General features: G+C 33.9%; 1 protein-coding gene across 2 annotated transcripts in view; it reads right to left on the bottom strand.

Annotated features, from left to right (window-relative positions):
• Positions 1 to 24,156, bottom strand: part of LOC121380805 (myb-related protein B-like) — a 31,395-nt gene extending 7,239 nt beyond the window's left edge. Inside the window, exons 1-16 of one of the 2 annotated variants that reach the window (XM_041509782.1) lie at positions 23,980 to 24,156; positions 15,981 to 16,113; positions 14,126 to 14,278; positions 13,593 to 13,696; positions 11,670 to 11,798; positions 10,608 to 10,776; positions 9,903 to 9,933; positions 8,477 to 8,549; positions 8,091 to 8,230; positions 7,597 to 7,727; positions 5,837 to 6,019; positions 5,451 to 5,575; positions 4,714 to 4,831; positions 3,926 to 4,054; positions 3,165 to 3,278; positions 1,731 to 1,844 (exon numbers count right to left, since the gene is read on the bottom strand). In XM_041509782.1, coding sequence (XP_041365716.1) covers positions 1,731 to 1,844; positions 3,165 to 3,278; positions 3,926 to 4,054; positions 4,714 to 4,831; positions 5,451 to 5,575; positions 5,837 to 6,019; positions 7,597 to 7,727; positions 8,091 to 8,230; positions 8,477 to 8,549; positions 9,903 to 9,933; positions 10,608 to 10,776; positions 11,670 to 11,798; positions 13,593 to 13,696; positions 14,126 to 14,278; positions 15,981 to 16,113; positions 23,980 to 24,023 — 1,890 coding nt within the window. In that variant the 5' untranslated portion in view covers positions 24,024 to 24,156. Of the gene's footprint in view, positions 1 to 1,730; positions 1,845 to 3,164; positions 3,279 to 3,925; positions 4,055 to 4,713; positions 4,832 to 5,450; positions 5,576 to 5,836; positions 6,020 to 7,596; positions 7,728 to 8,090; positions 8,231 to 8,476; positions 8,550 to 9,902; positions 9,934 to 10,607; positions 10,777 to 11,669; positions 11,799 to 13,592; positions 13,697 to 14,125; positions 14,279 to 15,980; positions 16,114 to 23,380; positions 23,520 to 23,979 lie in introns of those variants that run through there. The other variant, XM_041509784.1, reaches the window with a different exon arrangement.
• Positions 24,157 to 25,500: the final 1,344 nt, after the last annotated feature.

The raw sequence follows: 25,500 nt of genomic DNA, 5'->3' as shown, positions 1-25,500 counted from the left end.
GTAAATACTGATGATATACAAACTTCCAATCTTTCTGAGTTACTGCCTTATGATACACAAAACAAGTAGCCTAAATGGCATTTCGCACTTGAAAAAATACACCTCACACCAACAATATTTATTTTAGGGTAACATTAAAGAATTTTTTTTTTTTTTTTTAACTGATCAAGTTCAACTTTACCTAAAATCTTGATCAGTGAAAGAAAAGCAACCAGGCCTGGTGCTTATAAAAACTTTTAAAGTCTACACTCAAGACTCAATAGGAAATGTTTTATTTAACAATGTACTCAACACATTTCATTTACCATTATATGGCATCGGCAACTCTTAATAGTCACTAATAGACACACTAATGTCATGACAATGCCATACAAATTGCATGTGTGTGACATCATTTGAAATAGAGTCTGGACTCTTAAAGTTTTATAAACACGGGCCCAGATATGAATCTCATCACAAATGATCTACTTTGTCAGGGTTCAACAAATTCCTCCATCCCAACCGACACCATATTACCATAAATGAAATGTGTTGAGTGTGTCGTTAAATAAGATATTTCCTTCCTTCCTTCCCTTCATCCCGGCTACTGAATTCTTGGTCTGGGCTAGTGGAAATTATCAACTATTACTTTAATACATATGGTACTAGCCAAAGTTTCTGTGAGGGCTAGTGGAAATTATCAACTGTATTACTATAATACATACGGTACTAGTCAAAGCTTCTGTGAGGGCTGGTGGAAATTATCACCTGTATTACTATAATATATACGGTACTAGCCAAAGCTTCTGTGAGGGCTGGTGGAAATTATCAACTGTATTACTATAATACATACGGTACTAGTCAAAGCTTCTGTGAGGGCTGGTGTAAATTATCACCTGTATTACTATAATACATACGGTACTAGTCAAAGCTTCTGTGAGGGCTGGTGTAAATTATCACCTGTATTACTATAATACATACGGTACTAGCCAAAGCTTCTGTGAGGGCTGGTGTAAATTATCACCTGTATTACTATAATACATACGGTACTAGCCAAAGCTTCTGTGAGGGCTGGTGTAAATTATCACCTGTATTACTATAATACATACGGTACTAGCCAAAGCTTCTGTGAGGGCTGGTGTAAATTATCACCTGTATTACTATAATACATACGGTACTAGCCAAAGCTTCTGTGAGGGCTGGTGTAAATTATCACCTGTATTACTATAATACATACGGTACTAGCCAAAGCTTCTGTGAGGGCTGGTGTAAATTATCACCTGTATTACTATAATATATACGGTACTAGCCAAAGCTTCTGTGAGGGCTGCTGTGTTACTATAATACATACGGTACTAGCCAAAGCTTCTCTGAGGGCTGGTGTAAATTATCACCTGTGTTACTATAATACATACGGTACTAGCCAAAGCTTCTGTGAGGGCTGGTGTAAATTATCACCTGTGTTACTATAATACATACGGTACTAGCCAAAGCTTCTGTGAGGGCTGGTGTAAATTATCACCTGTGTTACTATAATACATACGGTACTAGCCAAAGCTTCTGTGAGGGCTGGTGTAAATTATCACCTGTGTTACTATAATACATACGGTACTAGCCAAAGCTTCTGTGAGGGCTGGTGTAAATTATCACCTGTCTTACTATAATACATACGGTACTAGCCAAAGCTTCTGTGAGGGCTGTAGTGACTTTCTCAAACATTTGTGAACACTGACTGTGTGTGTAGGACTCACCAAATTACTGGATGACTTGGACAACAGGTCTCCCATCTCCTCGTCTGCCAGCGTGTCCTTGATTATAGACGGAGGTGAGAACAGCAGGCTGGTGTCACCGATCAGAGACTTGCTCTGAAATGAAATCAGAAAAATACACCAATGCATTACGACTTGTCTGTCACACAACTTGACCATGACCCTCTATCCATTACAGTCAAAGGCCATCGTATGTGCTTTCCTGTCTGTGGGGAAGTGTATATAAAAGATCCCTTGCTGCTAATGAAAAAATGTACCGGGTTTCCTCTGACCACGAGTAGGAATGACCAAATGTTTGACATCCAATAGCCGAAGATTAATTAATCAATGTGCTCTAGTGGTGTCGTTAAACAAAACAAACTATCCATTACAAGTTTGTGTACAATGTCTGAACAAGACAACACTGTCGGTTCCCAAGAAACATAAAAATATTAACATATTACACCTCAAAGCTTCAGTATGGACATTTGTATAGTGTATAGTATTTACTCATAAGATGCTGGTGGATTATTTAGTTCACAATTACTCACAAGCAGAGCTAACAAAAAATAACAAGTTAACAGGTCATCTGCAGATAAAAGAAGTAACACTTACAATTCTCCTTCCAAACCTCATACCAGCATAGTAGTATAAAGGAATACTTTTACAATATCACAAACAGAATAGTTGTAATGTTTTCAATGACATATCAACCTTCTGACTACTGTAGGCGAGATGTCTTGCCGGACATTACGTCAGTCGACATACTGTACACTGTATACAGTGCATTCCCCAATTCACGTTTTGCACACGACACTCACCAAAAACAGGTTTTTTTTTACACAAAACATTTTATTTGACAGCATGCTAGCTTTTGTTTGTTTTTCAATGAAAAAACCTTGCAATTTTTAGTTCAAAAAGTGGTTTTCGACAAGTATTTTTGCTTGACAACAATAGCAGCACGTCAGTCATTTTCAGGGATCGATAGCTGATTGTGACAACTAATTTGACAATAAATTTGATCATTTATCAATAATGAAAATCACCAAATATTGGGATATGAATCGTAGCTCATTCTTAAAAAAAAAATCTGGTCAGTAAACCACGGTTACCAGGAATAATGAACATAAATACTGGACAGCTGGCCACAAGTGTCCGTAAGTAAATGCGACTTTGTAGATTTTTTGCCTAATCTTAATCAACATTAACTGATCATAAAAATTATAAAAACCCATGAAAATAATACTTACCGATTCAAATAGGAACTTTATTTTATGTATTATAAAACATTTAAGTGAATATATGCGAGTAAAAATTATAAACTTGTACATGGTTTTTGGCAAAAATTAATCCAGTAGTCTAAAGGTTAACAGACATCTCTAACAAAAAATCTTCAATATAAACAAATGTGAAACAAAAAAACAAGACTGGATTTACCGGCGTCTCTGGAGATGACAGAAATGATTTTGTTCCGAGGTAATCCAACTTCTCATCGGACCACTTCTGCTGCAGAGACTGTCTCACAGATTTGCTGCCCAAGTGTTGAACATCCTACAGAAAATAATTTAACATATAAAATGCAGGCAAATGCACTTCCTTATAACATGTAATATGACGTATTTATACATGGTCTGTATTTTATGAAAACTATTAGTAATCTTTTTAATCAAAATCACCAAAGGACAACCATGAATACATAGGATAGCTTGTATAAGTGAAATCACATTACACGTACAAGTATTTCACTTCATAGAATTGTGAAGGTAACATACCTAACAGGAAGTTGGCAGAGTAGTGTCTTTTGATTAATTAAATTTGTTCTGCATTTCTTAAAACAAAACTGCATCTCAAACATTGCAAAATATTTTTATATTTATCTGAAAAATCAGTGTTCATAAAACACATTAAAACATTAAAAAACCTACACTGACCGTAACATGGATAAATTTCTAATAAAAGAAAATCCACTTTATGATAAATAGGACCCATCCTATGATCCAGGTTGGTTACAGGCCTATTATAGTATCATCTGAAAAAACCCATTTCAATTCTAAGTCAGAATGCAGTTCCATTTAGTAATTTTGTGCTTTAAAAAAAATTGAATTTCAGGCCTGGTATCGTATTTAAAGAAATTACTTTGTAAGATATTTGCAAAGTCACATTAGTAAAAAAAACAAGTCGGCCAAAGCCATGTGTACCTCTTTATTTGGTTTTCGTTTCGACTGCCGAGCCCGTGATGGTGTGATTCCAACAGAAAGGTCGGCTTCGTACCCCGTGTCGTATTCCGCTTGTAACACCTCCCCCAAGTCAGCCAGCTGGCCAGGGCTCTGCCATACAGCAAAATAACTTATTTATCAAATGAAGTACATACAGTTTAAAGTTATTAAAAACTTTAAATACAAAAAGAACAACACAGAAAACATTTGTATTGTTAAAGGGACTGTCCTGAGTTTTCTGTTACTGAAACATGATGAATAGAGCCATTTTAACAACTACTGTTACACATACAATGCAGTTTCTTGTTTCAAATATCAGTGTCAATATATTCAATGTGTTTCTGGTCATCCTAATGTTTGTAAGTAGCCCAAATTAGATTTTTTTCTCTCTCTATAATTTTGTACATATGAAAAAATATATATCATAGTAAATAAGCTACTACAAACATAAGGACAATCTAAAACAAACTGAATATGGAGACACTGATGTGCTAAACAAGTAAACATCTTTAAAGTATAATTTTAATCTTTAAAAAAGTTATATTAGTTGGAAACATCTTATAATGGCAGTATACTCAGGAACGTTTCTTTGAACAAATAAAAAAAAGCAATCATAATTTTTAGAAACAATTAAAAACCACTTGTCTAACATTCTCTTACTACATTTGTTCTCCAGGCAAAACAAAAAGTGAATGACTGAAAGAGAATGAAAAACAGAAGTGTGCTAATGTGGTAGACCCAATGTAAGACACTAAGAACAAACAACTCACAAACTGCCTGGAAACTCCCGACTTCTTTTCAATCTCAGCTAGTGCATTCTTGAAAGGAGTAGGAGTTCTGGGAGTTGAGTCCATGACCGGGTTAAGCACTGGCGTGTGGAGAATTGAACTGAAAACAAAAATAAAAAAACATTTACATTTGCCATCCACATTACATGTGTATCATCCCTATCTTCTGGTCCTCAAATTAACACTGAATGTTTCTAACAAACTAAAACATACTGTTAAACAATGGAAGGAAATGTGTTCTGTCCTACAAGAAATAGTAAGATTCCTAGACAAAATAACGATTTGCATTTCAGTCGCCCTTGGATTATAGGGCGTTCATTATCATTGAAAATGAGAGAAAGTAGGCAGCTATATTGACTGAATGCAGAGAGGTTTATAACTAAGCATGACAAACAGATGTCAGCAATACCACCAAAAACCCACTTGCTGTCTACTAATGAACACAATGGATTAAATGTCCAAACAAAACTAGCCAGACAGTGCGGTAAAATATTCGCTAGACTGGTTTGTTTTACATTAAATCAAATGATTACTTTGAGAACCAAACAAATAATTCTTGATAATTTAGGGTTGCTCCTTGTCATTGAATTCAGGACAAATGACTTCAAAATTCAAAAAATGCCACACAAAAAACTCAAATATAATAGGAATACCAAAGGGAACAATGTTATAAAATTATTATATATTATGTTATAGAATTCTAATTTCACTAAACTTACTTTTCTGTCCTTTTTAAGACAGGAGTTGTCAATGACTCTACACCAGACGAACTTCTGTTCTGGCGGCTTACAGGAGTTGATGTAATTCTTCCATTTCCAAATGGAATTTCTGGACTATTTAAAAACTGGAAAAATAAACGATAATCAATTGCATCTGATCACAGAACGTCAGACATTCAAGTAAATACAAATTGGTAAAAGTTATATTTTTGAAGATAAAATTGTTCCCGATTCATTGAAGGAATTTGAACTAAGGGCTCTTTGTGAAGTCTTTAATTAAGCCAAAGTCAAAGCCACTAACAGTACTTTATACCAACACGACTTCTAATTATAATAATAGTTTCATAAAATAAACTTTTTTAATGCCATATACAACTGACACTCACCTGAGAAGGTGAAAAAGGAAGATTTTTTATTGGTGTTCCAGTTGGCGTCTCGGGGTCCATCTCAAGAAAGTCAGGTTTGTCATTTTCTGTCAGACTTTCCTCCTTTATGTCAATGGTGTCCATTATGTGGACGTGCTTCGCTTTGGGTGGAGAAAAAATATATGTGTACTGCTTTGGAAATTTCTGAAAAAGAAAAAGAAGAAACATGGAAAAATCTTTTAAAGTATAAGAACCACATTTAGTATCTTCCGGACCCCAGTTTCACAGAAGTTGGTAAAATCTGTTATAAATAATTACACTTATACCATTGTATTTTTTAGCAGAAACAAAATCCGATTTGTCTAATTTATTCATATTTCTGAATATAAAAACTGACTTTATGAATGTATGTAAAATACTAATATGAAGGTTTGAATCTCATTAATTTGGGAACAACAGGTTTTTTGTCTGTTCCGAGTACTCCAAGGTCTAGTTAGCATAATAATGTTACTAACAGATTGTAAACAGAATTTGTAGAAACTACTGTTGTAGTTTTTTGTCTGTTCCGAGTACTCCAAGGTCTAGTTAGCATAATAATGTTACTAACAGATTGTAAACAGAATTTGTAGAAACTACTGTTGTAGTTTTTTGTCTGTTCCGAGTACTCCAAGGTCTAGTTAGCATAATAATGTTACTAACAGATTGTAAACAGAATTTGTAGAAACTACTGTTGTAGTTTTTTGTCTGTTCCGAGTACTCCAAGGTCTAGTTAGCATAATAATGTTACTAACAGATCATAATAATGTTACTAACAGATCATAATAATGTTACTAACAGATTGTAAACAGAATTTGTAGAAACTACTGTTGTAGTTTTTTGTCTGTTCCGAGTACTCCAAGGTCTAGTTAGCATAATAATGTTACTAACAGATCATAATAATGTTACTAACAGATCATAATAATGTTACTAACAGATTGTAAACAGAATTTGTAGAAACTACTGTTGTAGTTTTTTGTCTGTTCCGAGTACTCCAAGGTCTAGTTAGCATAATAATGTTACTAACAGATCATAATAATGTTACTAACAGATCATAATAATGTTACTAACAGATCATAATAATGTTACTAACAGATTGTAAACAGAATTTGTAGAAACTACTGTTGTAGTTTTTTATTTTGGGCACAAAGTTTATCGTCTCTACTTTGGTTCAATCTAAATTACAACTTGTTATATTTTCTCAATATGGACTGAATATTTGTAGATGTGGGACAGGAATAAAACAAATATATTACTAGTATTAAAAAAAAATTATGGTAATTATTTTCTTGAAACAAAATTATTTTAGTCTAAAACTGAGTTTCTTAGCTATGAGTACTAATATTTAGTGATGATCCAAAGATAGATTATAATCGAAAATTGATCGGTTAGAAACTATCAATGTGATGATCAATTATAAAAATCCATAACCAAATGTGTGGACAAAAGTTAACTGTAATTGTTCCTCCAGTTCAAATGTTTTTGGGGTTTTTTGTTGACGACATCACTTGAGAATATTAATCGCTACTGGATGTCAAACATTTAGTAATTTTGACATATATAATATATAAATTCCATACTGTCAAAAATATGGATCTTTATTATATGATATCATTTAGAATTGTGAAATAATTTACAGTACATTGTAACAACACTGAATAAAATGTTCCTGCAAAATGGTATCTCTTTTTTTTTGGACATGTGGGTTATTGTTCACATCATTTGTTCAGAAACCAGGACTTTACCTGTTTTTTCCTTTTACTCTTCCTTAATATAGCAGGCAATCTGTTGAGCTTTGATGCTACAGGTGACGTAATTGATATTAACCCTCCAGGACTCCTCAGTTTCTCCAGTGCATGGCCATCAAACCGTAACCCTGAGAATATGTTCAAGTAACGATTTCAAGGGCTAATTGTTTATGAAAAGATCTAAAAAGAATGCATGACTATTTGTAGTTATTAAAACAGTAACTTCCCTGTAGCTGATTAATTCTACAAAAATAATGTATGATTATTTTAAGAGCAAGACAAACTTTTCAAGTTTTCTGAAAGACAAATGGATGGTCATTCCATTGTGCCTGCAACTTGAAAATAGGTTTGGGAGGCAACCAGAATAAATTGTTCCTTTGAAAAAGTATAAATTCTCAAAATTACTGTATAAATATTTGAAACTTTAAAAAAATCACTCTTGGATTTTTCAATGTGAAAAGAAAAGACTGATCAAATTGTTAATTTCTTACCTGTTGCCCCCTTCTTCAGCCTGGTAAACTTGATCGGCGTAACACCCGTTTTGGCATCAATGCCATTAATAAGGTCCAGACTAGACAATCCACCAAAGCTGCTGTGACCAGTGACTACCTCAGCGCAGTTAGTAAGTGTTCTGAAATGAAGCAGCAAACTCAAGTATTAGTAAAATAGGTAGTCAGCTGCTAGGTATTATATCTAATTATATTAAAATGGTAATAAAAAGAAGGAAAACAAAGTTACTGTTGAAAAGAAATACATGCAGAAGTTAGCAAGTCAGTTGGATTACAGCAGTGACTTCTATTATTCAATGTGATGACACAATATTTAGTAACATTAGCCAACTTGTTAACAAACTTCAAGTCCCGATTTTGTTACGTACTTGAGTGGTGCAGACAGAGAATCAAGTGAGTTTTGATTGAGCTCTTTGATTTTCTCAAATTTGCCAACAGCATCTGCAATAAATAATTCAGATATGTTTCATCAGTGCATCATAGATAAATCATCAAAGAACTTGAATGCAGCAAAAATTCAGCAAGACAAAATCGCCGTTTACTAGATGAAACATCTTTTTTTAATGGTATAAATTAACAAACAAAAAATAAACAATTACACTTAAAAGATAGCGAGTCATAAGCATGTTTGTTTTGCAATAATCAGTCTGGATTTATTAGTCACTTTAAGACTATCAGGGCTTCTAGATTATGGTAGCCCCATTCTCATGGCTAGTGATATTCTATGTTGGGCTAGTAAATAACTACTATTGGCATGCCAGACGGCTAGCGAATTATTTTTGTCTAAAATGTTGCAGTTACGTCTATTCTGTAAATATGAATCTCTCACCCCAACCCCCTAATGATAGTGTTTAATCTCTGTCTCCCTCTTTAGGTAACATATCCAATTATTACTATTATTTAATAAAATTGTATGAACTTAAAGTAAAGTAGGGCTAGTGAATTTTTAATCGTGGCTAGTACATTTTTTAAATCACTGATCCCATGGCAAGCTGATTTTATAAAAATATTACACATCTGTCTAAAACTGGCAGTCTGGTAAATATTATGACTAGATAAAAAGGTTTTCTCAAAATACGATTTAGATGGCATTAGAATAAGATCATCATATCAAGTTAATGTAGACTGTTTTTATGTACGTTACTGACTACAAATGAACTACTATTAACCTTCTGACTACTGTAGGCGAGATACTTCGCCAGACATCACGCCAGCTGACATACTGTACACTGTATACAGTGCATTCCCCAATTCATATTTCCCACCATTTTGCACACGGCACTCACTTGAAACAGAAATTTAATGAGGAAACAGTTTATAGCATGCTAGCTTTTGTTCTTCATTTTGATCATTTTACCAACAACGGAAATCACCAAATATTGGGATATGAATCATAGTTAGTTTTAAAAAACCCAATTCTGGTCAGAAAACCAGTTATCGGGAATAATGGACATAAATACTAGACACCTGGCCAAAAATGCCCATAAGCAGATACAACTTTGTCAATTTTTTTGTATAATTTTAACCAACATTAACTGATCTAAAATATCATTAAAATTATAAAAACCCACAAAAATAATACTTACCGATTCAAATATGAACTTTATTTTATGTATTTATAAAACATTTAAGTGAATATATGTGAGTAAAATGTATAAACTTGTACCCACTTCACATGCAGTTTTTCAAAACTTAATCCAGTAGTCTAAAGGTTAATGTGTACATATTATTTACTTATTATCTACTTATCTACTGATGAACAAGAAATTAATAAAATTAGTTAGAAGTACTTACCTGAACCAATAACTGGATTCCTCCGTACAAACTGAAATTAATAAAACATATATGTATAAAATCGGACTCACGTATGGAATTCCATCTATTCGAACAAGTACAAAATGTATATTCAGTGACAAACAACTTCAAGTATAGCAGTATTTTGTACAAAGCAATCAATGACACATCTTTAATACAATAAATTGTTAGTATAAGCAATGTATGGCTTATTAGAAAGGATAATCACAGATGGAACATTGTCTCTGTTTATTACAAACATGTTAAGAGAAGTAAGACCCATCTCAGAGGCATATCTAATATTTAACCACTCAAATTGGAGGACGAGCTGGAATTATATATTTTTTATTACGCTTAAAATGGTTCATTTTTTAACATTAGCACCAGAGCCCGAGTGAGTCCAAGACACTGTCCAATAGATAGGACATAGCCATTAACAATCATCAACATTTTCACAAACATGCAACAGGTATATTGAGGGGGTTGAGATGGGGAAAAGAGGGGTTTGTGCCCGCATATGCTTTTAAAAAAACAAAAACAAAAAACAAACAGTCAATAAAATATTTTATGCATAATCAACATTTTTATGTAAACTTTTAGGAAGGAATAGAGGCTAGCCAAATGGAGTGCTCCTTGTAAGTTTGTAATAATAACTAATGATTGTAGACCAAAGACGGTCCCATGTATAACAGAAATTCAAAGCACCATGTTGGGGAAGAGCTGAACAGGCTGAACATTCTGGAAGTTGTGGTGTGTACTCGGCGTGTATGGGTGTGTGAATACTGGAGGGTCACACGCCCGTTCTCGAGCCTCCTCTTGTTCATACTTCCGCTTCATTGTGGAATTCCAGTGGTTCTTGATAGCATTATCCGTTCTGAAACACAAATAGCTTGATAGTTTTTCAAAAACCTGTCTCTGACCTTCCAATGTTAATCACCATTTTTAATTTCACAGGTTACGAGAAATCCATGTATATTCAGTAGAAAAGAAAAGGATAATTATTAATTAGTGACAATCAAGAGCTAATTTCAGAAAACATATAGCTTTACATTCATTTACAGTGAGCAGTTACACTTACAAGTATTGTAGGGAATATTTTGTTTTTAAAATTTTGATTAGCAACAGCTGTTAAATGATTGAAAATTGATTAACAACTACTATTTACCATTTAGAATTGTGTACCAAATGTTTAATGACGATTCAAAAGGCTCTATGAAAGAACATACTGCCATAGAATGTGCTGTTTTGTCTACAAAAAAATGCATATAAAAGAAATGAAAATCTCTGGAAAACATTTACAAGTTTGTCAAAAAAAGTAAAGGTAGCCTAAATAACATTTTTCAGTTTTCTTTTTTTACGCAAAACAAAACTTGCCAGGCGAACAAAACCATATTCAGAGGCCTGCAAGTACCATTCAGTTGGACTAGACATGTGGCAGGAGCAGATTTCATCTGTTATTACGAAAAATTAAATTATGTCGACTTTAAATAGTATGAAAATGAATGCCATCCGATTGTAGATAATGATTTTCAGACGCATGTGCCATTACTTTAAACTACTTTGAACCTCAGGGCTCACCCTGCCCATTGCCAAATTAGCCACTAGCTCAAAGTGGCTTTAATATTTACAATTTGCCAAATAAAAGTGTGTTTAAATAAGCCATTTTCAAGAATTTTTAAGCAAATATCTATATATCTAAAAATTGCAAGTCTTTCTAGTATGATCTGTTTGTCATTCATCAAGTGATCAGTTATTATTTCTGTGTACCTTCCGGGCAAATATTTTGCTATTTCTGCCCAGCGATTTCCCAAAGATCGATGAAGCTGATATATCAGTTTGTCTTCTTCAGCAGTCCACGCAGTTTTCTTGATGTCCGGATTGAGATGATTATGCCACCTGAAAGCAAATAACAATCACCATTACCAACAAATTTAACAGCTGTTAACTGCAAGGTCCAGTACCTTTCAGGTGGGGGAGGTTTTAAAGTTTATATTAAGACCACTTCAGTATTCTACAATAAAGCACATTCACTTTAACAACAACTCACATGTTATTAGAGACATATTTTTAAAATAGCTCACGTTATTAGAAACATATTACCCCATTTAGATTTATAGAGCATTGTAAACTGATGGCGAGTGTATTCTGTATTGTGATTGGTTAATTACATTCTGTTTCTGGGATCAAATGAAAATAACACCCGGAAAGCTAATGACGTCATTAGCAATTGGAACAGGCGAAGCTGACAATTCAAGGGTTTACAGTTAGATTGTAGCCAGGTACCTTCTTCAAGAAATACGATTCAGTTTACAATGGACATTATCATATTGAGGTTTTTTTATTAACGGGTGCTATTGTCTATTTGATGCCTACAAATGTTTAATTTTTCACCTCAGGCTAACACTTTCAGTCAAAAATTACATTTGCAGGATCAAATAGACAATAACACCCCCCCCCCCCCCCCCCCCAAAAAAAAACTTCATACGGTTATCTCCTAATTTTGCTTTTACAGAATATGACAAATATTTTGAAGTCACTAGCCACAGGGCTAGTGGGTTTGTAAAAACCACTAGCCCACCAAAATAAAGCACTCGCCCAAATTCCTGATCAATTATAACTGGATTTTTATATAATTTTTGTAACATTACACATTTACGAGTATAACAGTAAAATAAAACAAACACTTAAATCCTGTTGTAACTTTCAGTTTTTTGCCGTGTTGTACGTTTGGTCTTTTGTTAAGTGTGATCCATCGTTATTGTCCCAGTTTCGCTTTTGCCCTCCCCATGGGGAAAAATATTGAGTAAACTCATGGTTGGTATCTAAACCCACTATCAAAATAATTAAATTTAAATGAGGGTACGACAGTGTGACACACGGTAATAAGTGGTTCAGTGTATTTGGTAGTGGGTTATACATTTAGGAACGGTGATGCCAATTGCTCAAATACAGGGCATTATCCCGTGTCAGACTGATATCAAAAGAATATAACAGCGACATCTAATCCGTTGTTAATTGATGAACAAAAAAGGTATTATCTTGTATCAGCAGCTGTGATGCATTATCCAAACTGCTACACATAATAGGCCAAGTCGAGTTTGGTTCCCATTAAAGTAAATTGTTTTCCTGATTGCCGATAACCAAATGTAAGCGAACTGTTAAATTAGAAAACAATAGGTAAATAAAACAAACACTGAAATTCAAAGCATGACTGGGGTTTACTTGATTGAGATTAACCTGTCGTTGCGATTGGTGATTTCCCAAGTTCTTAGCCTAAAACATAGGTGCGAGATTAACTACCACGTGACGTGTCCAACCAATCAAAACACGCATGTCTTTAGACTTATTTCCTGTGCCAGAAACTTGAAAGGGAAAAGTAAACAATGCATGCTGTAACTGTGACGTTGTAGAGATAGCATGTTACTGCAGTTTGCAGACTTAGTTCTGGTGGATTATTATTATATACTGATTGTGTGATTGATATTATTCGATGACAAACGTCACAATCAAATTTATTAAACGAAATTTCAGCAGAGAGAAAAAGAAAAAAGAAAAAGAAAAAACACAATCAAGCGATAAGGAGAGGGGGAGGGGGGGGTTGTGTTTCTCACTAGCCTGAACTTAAAAACTACTAGCCACCGGTGTCATGCTAGCGGATTTGTCGAACTCTGCCTTAAGGTGAATACTAACCTCTCCCTGCACTGTTTTCCCGAACGACCTTTCAACTGTCTGGATATCAGTGTCCATCTCTTGGCCCCAAATTTCTGCACAAGCTCAGTGACCTTATCGTCTTCCTACATTTAAAACAAAGAATGTCATTACTAATAACATGGAATAAAGAATACATAAATTAATTTTAGAACTCAACATCCATAGTATTATATAGATTTCTTTGTAAACCCTAGGAACAATTCACCAAGGTGCATCATGGTTATCATGTAATATAGTTTAATTGGCATAGCCCAGGGGCCTACTGTAACTAAATTTTAGGCAATTAACCACATGTACATTGATTAATCAGTAAGTGAATTAACTGACATTACCAGTTAAGTAAAGATAATTAAACTATTATTAATTAATAATTAAAACTATTTTTTGTTTTCATATTTATAAAGTTTTGACACCCAACAGTCATTTCTTTTTTCATTTTTTCTCATGATGTGGTTTCATTAATAATTTTTTCTTATTCATAAAACAAAGACACAGAATGACATTTAAAATACCTCTTTTGTCCAAGGTCCTTTAATCAATTCTGGATTCAAGACTTTGTTCCAGCGATACTGGCACTGGACCTCTGACCGATCTGTAAACAAATGAGCTATGGATGCCCAGTCATTGAGTCCTTTAGCATCTACTAGTTTTTTTAGTTTCTCATCCTGAAAACACAAAAAGAGGTACTAACAAGGATGAAAGTACAACATTTTGCCCTAAATTCTCTGTATAAAATAGTTTATATATCTTAGTGATATGAATCAACATAAATGCTAGTCAGCCCTCGAAATAGGTCACGAATGATAGGTCAAGTCTCATTTTGTTATTTTCCCATAACCGATGCATCCTTCGCAATCCAAGTTTTTTGTTTGCATGGTTTTCACCATTTTCTCAGGAGACAGTGCTTACTGTAAGAAATAATTGAAAGAACATGTTTTTAAATAGAGATTATTACACAAACTTGTGTGTCATACTCGGCTTATGAAACGAATGTCAGGATTATTGTATTGCCCGAGCGACAGCATAAATCCTGACACAGGTTTCGTAAAATCAGTATGACTCACACAGCGGTTGCAAAATGAAGTACTAGAAGGTGTTGGAACTGTCAGAGTAGGAGTTGGGGGGGGGGGGGGGGGGGGGGGTGTATCGAGAGCTACAGACACGCAGTAATGGGGGCACGGGGAGGGGGGTGGGGGACTCTTTGGGCCGGAGTCGGTTACCCCAGAAGTGTGCAATGTAGTCCACTAGTAATGCATACAGTTGGTGAAATTGTTGGCCCAAGATTGTAACAAGTATGACTCACATTTCTATCCTTGAATGTGATTGGTCAGTGCAGGAATAAGCGATATCCAACTGTTACAAGTGTTCCATGTACCCCACACAACAAATTACTAATTTTTCAATGTAGATACTTTGTTAAATTTATCTATTCCTTGATATTGTGTATTTAATTATATTTATTTATTTTATTTTATTTTTGCAATTTATTTGATATTTTATAAATTAAATTAATAATTTCTACTATTATTATTGTGGGTTTTTTTAACAATAACAAAGACTGTCTTAAATTGTTTCAACAACAACTAGAAAAAAACTATGAAAAGACATCAATTTCACTTGCACAGTCTGAGCTAGAACTGGTGAAGCAACATCATGCTATGACATCGCTTTCCCAAATTTACGTCATTACACTTGTTATTACACATGTGCTTCGTACAGTTTTATTAATTTGGTTATGCTGAACCACATGGACAATATTTGTTTATCATATTTCTTATGGAAATGAAAATTCTGACACCATTTTAATTGTATTAACATATTGCTGCATTTGTCTCATGGGAATTAAATGGGCCCTATTAAACATTCAAATGCATTGAAATTCACGGACCAAAAGTTTTTATATAAGTACAATCGTTGAGTATGATCCTGTGGTCTAGGATCAATCCCCATCAGGCTATTTCTCATTCCAGCCAGTGCACAACTGATATAAAGGCTGTGATAGCCTGTATGGTGCATATAAAAGATCCCTTGCTACTAATAGAAAAATGTGGTGGGTTTCCTCTCTAAGACTATACGTCAAAAAAACAATTGTTTCACATCAAACAGCCAAAGATTAATAAATCAATGTGGCTCTAGTCGTGTCATTAAACAAAACATTTTTTTTTAGTATAATCCATTTAGCCAGTGTACGATTCAACAACCTAGTATTTTGTTTTTTAATTGGCTATGTAACCTACTAATCAGATAACCTGAGTACAGCTTATTCCGAGGGCTGCTAGAAAAATGGTTTCTAAGATTTATACAGATTTGAAATGCATGGTAGTGTAACTTATCACACTGTACAAATAGGTCACATTAATGACTAACCTCTTCCCTCGACCAACGACTCCCACCAAGATTTTTCTTGCTTCTCACTTGTGATTGGTCATATTCATTGTCAATAAGGTCGGCATCATCTGTATCCTCATCACTACTCAACGATGACTGTCTGCTATTGGGTCTAAATATAGTGAAGGAGACAAGTTACGTTTGACAATTAAATATACATGTATATTATCATTACATAATTTATAAAGTTCTTATGTTCTATTTGAATATAAATGTATGTGTTGTACAGGTATCGGTACAACGGGAACAGAGATGTGAGTGAATAACAAAGTATCAGCATTTTTGTGAACGAATGACAATTGAAATTGTGTACTTCATTTAAATGTGTCGTAACCTATATGTTACCAGGCCCATATTTTACAGTAACCAGTAAATCTACGCTACCGATGCCTGTACATTATTCATACAGTTAACTACATTGTGTATATGTCTACATGTGCATTACATACATAAATGTACATGTGTACAGATACACACTACCTGTATGTCACAGCAAAATGAATTCAAACATATTTACACCCATACAGGTACATGTACAAATGTATGTTATATCTACAAATGTAGACATACATCTAGACACCATCATCGAGAAATGGAAGGCACATTATTCTAATATCAACCAGAGAATCAAATCTAACTAGTGCTTTGACACAATATACATGTAGTGGTAGATGTATGCATTAATTACCAATTAAAAATTAATTTTGTTTTTTAAATTGCTTTTTATAGCCAGCACCACACCATCTTACATGACCATGATCCATTTTTGTGCCATTCCATGGTATTTGGTCCATGGGTGTGAAAATTTCAAAATAATCTGTTAAACTAAGTTTTTATTATAGCTTAATGTTAACACCCTTAAGTACATACAAATATACTTTTATTGCCAATTTATTTATGTTTTATGGGTTTTAATGAAAGTTTTATTTTGTAAAATAATTTTTGTAAGCCAGAACGTGACATTTGTTTTTTGGTAATATTTCATTACTGTTTTATATCAAATGCAAAAATTAGGTATCAGGACATCATATCTAAAATATACTACATATGAAAATACTACTTTCCCTCTTTCATATCATAATTAGTATATTAAGTTATTTTTCAAAATATATAATGTCACATCCTGGCTGATTTGACATTTAAAAGTTAGGGGTTTTTCAAAACTATTTTTCAGAAATAAAAATCCTTTTTAATTCTCCTCCTTCTCAATGTTCCAAGTTTAAATAAAAGGTATAATGATGACTGGTTGTATTAAATTATTATTAAAATAACCACCCAGAACTTTAAGCCAGGACGTGACATTGAGCCAGGACGTGACATTCAAGATGGCATGTTAAACTGAGTAAAGATTAAAAATGTACAGAGAAATTGGCAAAACTGACTAGATAATGCACATGTACCTAAAAGAAATTACTTTTATTTTCAATATTTTTGCTCTCACCATCAAGAATCGGAAATAGAGAAACTGCATGTTTGGGGGAGCATGTTCAAATATTTAACATGGATTTATGTAGATACAAAAATACTATTATCAATTAATTCTAAGTTTTGACCAACAATGAATTATTGATAATCCATCAATTTAAAGAATATTGTATTTATACCAAATGTTCCATTTTGTGAATCCAAACTGGTGTATACACATACAATAAATATTGTCAACAAACTGTTCAAATACAATGTGCTGCTAAAATCTTAAGTTTATTCCTTGGCAGATACAGGTATCCAAACATGAATTGGAATATATAAACCAAAATTTCTCCAGTGAAGGATAAAATTGATAAAGTTATATGTGGAAGATAAAACTTGCGTTGGGGGGATTCAAATCAATTGTATCATTGAGATTTTTGCTATTGTCATCCATCAACATATACTCTGTCAAAAAAGAAACGCATAGGTGATAGGGAAAGAAGAATTTTTTTTGATTTTACAAAATATCGGTTTTTGTACAATGTTGCTGAATGACCATGTTTGTTAATGTTCCTGGAAGGGACAGCATGCCCAAATGCACCCTAAAACAAATTTACCGCACGTTGTGCGACACTTGCAGGAAATCAGCGTGAAATGGTCAAATTTTGGCGAATGCACGTGAAACTCGGGGAAAAGACTGGGGTAGTGATGGGTATTTAAAGCTGCAATGCTCGCAATGATGCCTCATTTTCATTTCGACGTAGACGAGTTACAAGATGCCAAGACTAAGCCTGCCGAATGGAAACATTGCAATAGGCCCCCTCCAGTTAGGTGAATCACAGTCAGCGGTCGCACGTCACATGAACGTCCATCAGAGCACCATTTCACGTCTCTGGGACAGGTACCAGCAGTTTCAATGAGCTGAAGACCATGGCCTTTGTTGAACCAGTTATGGATCACTGGTCAGTGCAAGTGGTTTACACCTACCCATTGAGCCTTGCGGAGCCAGAAGTGGAAGACCTTGCATAACAACTGCAGCACAAGATCGCTACATCTGGGTTCTGCACTCGTGTCACCTAACTGCCACAGCAATGAACACTTTCAGCAGGACAATGCCAGGCTGCATTCGGCACGTGTAACAATGGATTTCCTACAGAATGAGAACATTACTGTGCTGCCTTGGCCATCAAGATCACCAGATCTCTACCCCATTGAACATCTATGGGACGAACTCGACAGACATGTATGCCAGCGTGACCCGGAGCCTCAGACGCTTCCGCAACTGTCACATGCACTGCAGGAAGAATGGGCTAGGATTCCACGTGCCCAGATTCAGAGACTCATTCAGTCAGTGCCAAAGAGATGTCAAGCAGCGATTGCTGCTGCTGGTGGCCACACAAGGTACTGATTTCAACGCCCCCATGCGACTCTGTTTGGTGACGAAAACGTCTCCACTGTAGTCAGTCCATAGCAAGAACATTGTCACATACCGGTACTCATGTCAAATTTTACTGTGATACGATCATAAATAACAAAATTATGCCACTTTGTATTAAAGAGATAATTCCATGAATATTTCGCCTATGCATTTCTTTTTTGACAAAGTATATTAATATACATTGTTGATAGTTTGGCCTATCAGATAATGATGAACAGAAAGAAGAAACTGTCCAAAAACTATAATTTCTGTCCTGACTAGGGTTCATATTTTGAATTCCAATTAAATCCGATGATCATAAAAATACCTACAAAAGGCAAAATATAATAATATATTACTTCTAAAATATATGGTAAATTGCAAACAAGAATTCTACAAAATTAAATGTCTGGCCTACCATAAACTTATTCAGTGTCATTGATAGTGTATCTGTAGATATCTATCTCAATGCATGTTAAAAAAAAATTTAAAACATTAACAAAGTTAAATTTCTAAAAATTAAATTTAAAATTTAAAATAATAAAGCTGAAAAACTAATTCTGACGTGCACTGAGGTGAACATTCATAGATAGAACTATAAATGAAGCTTTACTGATGCAGGACATGCAATTTATGAGAAATGCAGCTAAATTTGTACAATCAATGTTGAGCTAAAAGCAAAAGTTGATGCCGCAGCCAGCGAAAATGTTATACCTATACTTCATCTTTTTTAGTTTGTACATGTACTGTAATGTAAAGGTAAGAGAAAAATCACCAGAGTTAGCAACATCAGGATAAACAATGCTGTTGACAGTATGGTCACTGGTTATAAAAGTATATTATATGAATATTGTATGAGAACTTTTTTTTGCACGACAGTTCAATTAATCAGGATTTTATGCACTTATTTTGATGATAAAAACACTTAAAAGAAGTAAATGTCATCGATTTTATAAATTAACAGTGTTTCATTAGTAGTATTTGATATACATATCATTTATTAGTTGTATAAATGAACTGGACAAAAAGTCACGTCCTGGCTCCTACTGAAATTTTAAAAAGTAAATTTTACATCATAAAGGATATTGTGTTAAACAGTGTATTTCAATAAGCAAACATTCTATCTGGAGAGCAGAGTTTTGGAATTTACTGCAGTGTTAAAAAAAGTGATGTCCATTTTCGTCACATCCTGGTACTACTTTTCACTTTATAAGTCTTTTTTTCTTTTACAAAAATAAAATTAGGCCTGACAATACTCTATATGTAATGAGTCTATAAATGATAAAACTGCATTTTCATTTAAAAATAACTTTTAGTGAAGGAGATCATAAGAGTCAGAATGCCACGTCCGGGCTAAAATCATTACCATGGAATGGCCCTTCTATAGCATTTATTAGAAGACATTCTATGAACTATAGAGTACAATTACATACCATTACATATGCATTTTAGCTGTTCATACAATTCAAACAAATGCATACATATGGTGTATAATGTCACATATTAAACTGTTAAAATAACACAACCAATTCTGAGTCTGGAATTTAAACTACAGTTCATATGCATTCATTAGTGAAGACACAAATAAATAGATGCCCTAAATCCAAGAAAAGAAAACAGGAAGTTTACAAATGAACATGTTTGCTTTCAAATCACAAACTAGTCTCTCAAAGGGACATAAGTCTGCATTTACCTGTTATTTATCTTGGCAAAACTGCTTGCCGTTTCCAAGGGTGGGAAATCTTACACCAGTTTCTCCAGTCAATAAAATTCAAGAGCCCAAAACATGACAGTTGTACTATATACATGAGCACATGGTATAATACTACAATACTAGTATACATTTAAAATGTCTACACCAATTTGAGCAACATACATGAAGTGCTAATATAGATAAAAACTCTTCCAACTTTCTCATTAATGTACAGTACATACGTATGTACAAACACATGTGTGTATGACATATATGTGTATCTTTATTTGTGTGCAATTTATATACTGTAATTAACATTTATTTGAGTCAATACTTTAAAAATAATTATAAACTAAATTGCCTGTGAGATTCCTGGGCTCAAAAAAGGAAGTAAAATATATATATATGGCCTACAGTGCTACTGTTATTCTTTTACGGTAACAGGCAAAATTGAAAAATAATATATTAAGTTGTAAATTTATATTTATATATTTACCTACAATCCATCCTGTCCCATATTAGTAATTTAGTAATAAAATGTTTATTTTGAAATTGCGTAATAGGGTTCATATTTTACCACGACACATATGGCAAGTGCTGTTTGCCCTCCTTACTTGTCACTGTGCCTCAGTTGTCAGATGTATTTAACAGTAACAAAAATGTTGTGGTGCCCTACCTGGATTATCACTGTGCCATTCCCATACATCTTTGACCGTTTTGCAAAACAATTTTGCAAACGTTTTTGGGAACTAAACCTGCTTGCAACCAGTTTTCCCATTGTTCCCCCTTCAACTTGCAGGGCTACATACAGCTATGTCACTTACCAAATTCTCCAATTTTAAATTTTAAAAACTGGCAAATTTTATTTTAATTTGGCGAAGTAACAATTTTTATTTAGTGAGAAAATTACTGGCTTTGTGCAATTGTTTAAGTTTAATAGATAATTTGGCGAAAGTGTCTGGTGACCCAGAGGTAGCCGTGAACGTACATCTTTGCATGTGGCTCAATTTGGTTTAGTAAACGGAAGGCAACATTTGCAGTGGCCCTCCAAAAAAATTAAAATACAAATGTTTTGAACAGAATTTTTTGAGACGAACCCTACAATTTCAAATCCGCAAACGCACCTGTTAACTGAAATTGACAAACGGCTGTTGTTTGTGGTTTGCCGAGCAATGGTCGCACAGGCGACTTATACTTTTGACATTCTCCATTCATAGCAAACACACAAAAAAAAATTAAAAAGTGCAGTTGAACTTGTATTTCAGATAAATTTGTGCATGATATTATTATATGGTAACCAGACACTGTAATTTTAATTGGATATAAGTGTAAAAATAAAATTGAAATGAAATAATTAACCCATAGATATTGTATTAACCTTTTAAAAATGGAATATATTGAATTCATATTTGATGCGTGTCACATGACCTCATGCATGCCAGATCAACAAGGCAAAATTTTTTATAATTTTCATCAGTGTCTATATATTCAATGTGTTTCTGGTAGTCTTAATATTTGTAAGAAGCCCAAACTGGATTTTGTCTTCAAATAATTTCGTACATGTATACGAAAAAATATTTTTTAGGAAATAAAATGAAAATTAACCTAGTACAATTACAAATACAGCCACTAATATTATGTAATTAGTCGTAAAAAGTCTCTGTTAGTCGATAACATCTTAAAAATTGCAGCAAACTCAGGAATGTCCCTTTAAGAATCAGTTTATTAAAAGATGAATATGTTATGAAACTATTCCATGGTATGAACGTATATTGTTTATCTGTAATGACATCAAGTGTTAGCATCATGGATAAAAACAAGAGGTGAATTAACTGCACCTGACAAACTGAATTTTTCTTTTAAAAATATTAATTACAGTTTTTGTCCCGTTGTGACATTAAAAGCCGTTGAAGTTGAACCGTGCATGTGCAGTTCTAAAAGGGTATTTTTCCAGCATATAGTGCACTTTAACGAAATTAGAAACCTAAGACAGTTTCCGGTTTACATGATGGGGTTACACATAAATTTGTTTACTAGAATCAATCAATTAATTTTATGTTCGAATTGTTTATTTTTCAAGTGAAATGATTGGGATGTATTTGATGTCATATACCATAAATCTGCAAAATATTCTTTCTGTATTGATTACATTTGCATTTTTGTCGTTTCTTGAGCAGTTTCTGAGTTTGGGACGTCGATGTTACAATGTGTATTCAGAAAATAAACTGAAGGACACTAATATGTTATTTTTGTTTAAGGTGTTAAAACTGTTCTAATTTACAGTCCAGTAATTAAGATTTTTAACCTTGTAATGTCCCACAAATTTTTAAATTGCAGGGAATATTTTGTTCATCATTGTGTCATGATTTGCTATGCAAGTTTTAAAGATTGCTACACAATTCTAAAATTTTAAAAAGTAATTGCTAGACAATGTTCAATCAATTAACAACTATTGCTAATAAAAAAATTAGAAAACAAAATGGTCCCTGATTTGGTAAAAATTCTAATATAAGAAATAATTTAACCACAATTAGAAAGAAAAAAAACTTTATTTTTTTTAATGGGAGTGGAGGCTCTCCATATTTAAAAAGATTTCCATTCTTAGTATTTTCGATCACCATGACTCACAAATAACCATAATCTTACATCAAGTCTTGGGCCAATTGACTAGCAATAGTAGCATTCATACTCTCTGGGCAAAAGTATCTGTGATAATGGAGCTTTCACAACTCATGAACTGGTTATTTTACAACATTGCATCAAGCAATGGACATGAACTGATGGAATTGCTATTCCTGGGCCTCTTTGGAGAGGAGAGAATCATTATTATTCCTAGTTTATGCAAATAAAAATACATACCGATGCCACGAGAAAGCATCATGTCTCATTGTTGTTGTTTATAACCTTCAATATGCAGATCGGTTAATAAGAATTAGTCGATAATTTAGGGGCAGAAAACAATATTTCAACATGTTTAACGCAGCACTGCGCGTGCAAAGACGTCATAAGGCAATGATGACGTCGTCGTTGCGCATTATTACATAACAATCAATCTCCTACCTTGTTAGAACAGTTCTAACTTTTAAGAACTGTTTAAAAAAGTTTCATCATAACGTGGCGTCTTCGGCGATTTTTAATAACATATCCCCTTTGAAAAACAACAGACATGAAGGACTATCTGTTCAACTTAATTAGGGTGCATTCAAGCGGGAAGACAAGAAAACATCAAAGCAAATGGGGACAGCTGCTCAAATCAAGGTCACGCTGACCAGCAGTTATTCTTTTACACAATAGTTTACAAATAAAACAATGAAATATCGGCTTACAAACATGCAATGACAATAATGTACATTATTAACATGACAGCGTACAGCAATGATATAGGCCAAATTTACAAGCCATCGTTGCGAATTGCAGCAACTGCCAACAAAACCTGTCACTTCATCTGTGTAACAAACCTTTCCAAATCGAAATGGTTGATGCTCAAAAACTCGTCAGACATTCCGTTCTTCTACATCTAGTTTGAATAGGTCATCCATTACTTCCTCTTATCGTTTAAAGTCAGTTCAAATTATGCTGTAAAAAAAATATTTCGCACAAAATAGTTCAAGAAAACCACAAGGTAAAATGGCGGACTGTTGTTAAATTTGCGCGCTCTATATGATAATTGCTGGGGAAAATCATCCTACCATTCAGCCATTGGTTGTCGTTGAAAGTTTGCGTCAAATCTATTTTTACCGTGGGTTATATTTGGAAACAAAGAAAACACGGAAGCGCTCCTTTTGTCCCATCTGTTGATTCCATAATAAAACTCAAAATAAAGAAGCGATTTTATTGCACTTGATGTGTTTATTAGTAGTTGTTATGAACTAATTATTTTAACTTCGCTATTTAGTTTGCAATAATTAATTAGATTTACAAAAATATCCCAATTTTAGAGTGATATTTAATAACATTTTGTAAGCTATTAAACTTGGGCATCGGAAGATGTCAGAAAATGTGGGTGGGTGGGTGGGGTGGTACGGGTTACATACGCGTGTGCAGGGGGGTTGGGGGTCGAACTTCCTCCACAGATACTCCACTGTAAAGTTCGACAGACATCAGTGATCTTAATAGTCATACATTTTTTCGTTATATTTCAGATGATCCGTCTTGTTCTTGTGGCCATCCAGTAGAAGATACAAATCATTTCATTCTCCACTGTCCCCTATACAATGAACAAAGAAACAATTTTATGTCAAACTATTTACATCTAAATTATAAGAAGATCCTATTGGGAAATTCAGAATTTAGTGAAAAAGAAAATGATAAAATTATTAAAACTACTTTAAAATACATAACTGCTACTAAACTTTTCTGCTAAAGTTTACACTAATTTTTTGGCTAGAAATTCCCAAAACCAAAGAAAAGTATTCGGTTTTTTATTTACTATACCTACACCTTTCACTCTATCCCCTCTTCTTTTCTTCCTCCTTTAAATCTACTATAGTCTGTGGTATATAAAGCATGTAAATTATAGGGAGAGGTCTTAATATAGGCTAAGCCTGTTGACCAATCCCAGTATATTGTTTTAGCAAATAAATATTGTTTAAACTAACTTCCTCCTCCCCCGCTCGACTAAAGTTTCAATATACTTTCCCCCCCCCCCCCCCCCCCCCCCCCCCGATAATCTTCGCTCACCCTGCTAAAATTCCTGCACACGCGCCTGGTATATAATAATATTGCTAATTGATTTTCAACTTGGGGGTATGCAATTAATCAATGTGCTCCGGTGGTGTTGTTAAACAAAACAAACTTTATTTCTTTCTTAAATCATCGGATTTAGGGAGCACTCTCCACAGTCAATCCCCCACCCGACGTCAAAAGTGAATTTAATTAAATTTATTTTATTTTTATTTTCTTAAAATCCGAATTCCATTTTCATTATTTCACTTCATTTTAACTTGATCTTCATGCTTATATCCAAGTAAGGGTCAAAC

Source organism: Gigantopelta aegis, chromosome 9 (genome assembly GCF_016097555.1).
Source record: "Gigantopelta aegis isolate Gae_Host chromosome 9, Gae_host_genome, whole genome shotgun sequence".
Taxonomy (NCBI): domain Eukaryota; kingdom Metazoa; phylum Mollusca; class Gastropoda; order Neomphalida; family Peltospiridae; genus Gigantopelta; species Gigantopelta aegis.
Note: the sequence above shows the minus strand (reverse complement) of the source record. Positions and strands in the feature narration are given on the sequence as shown.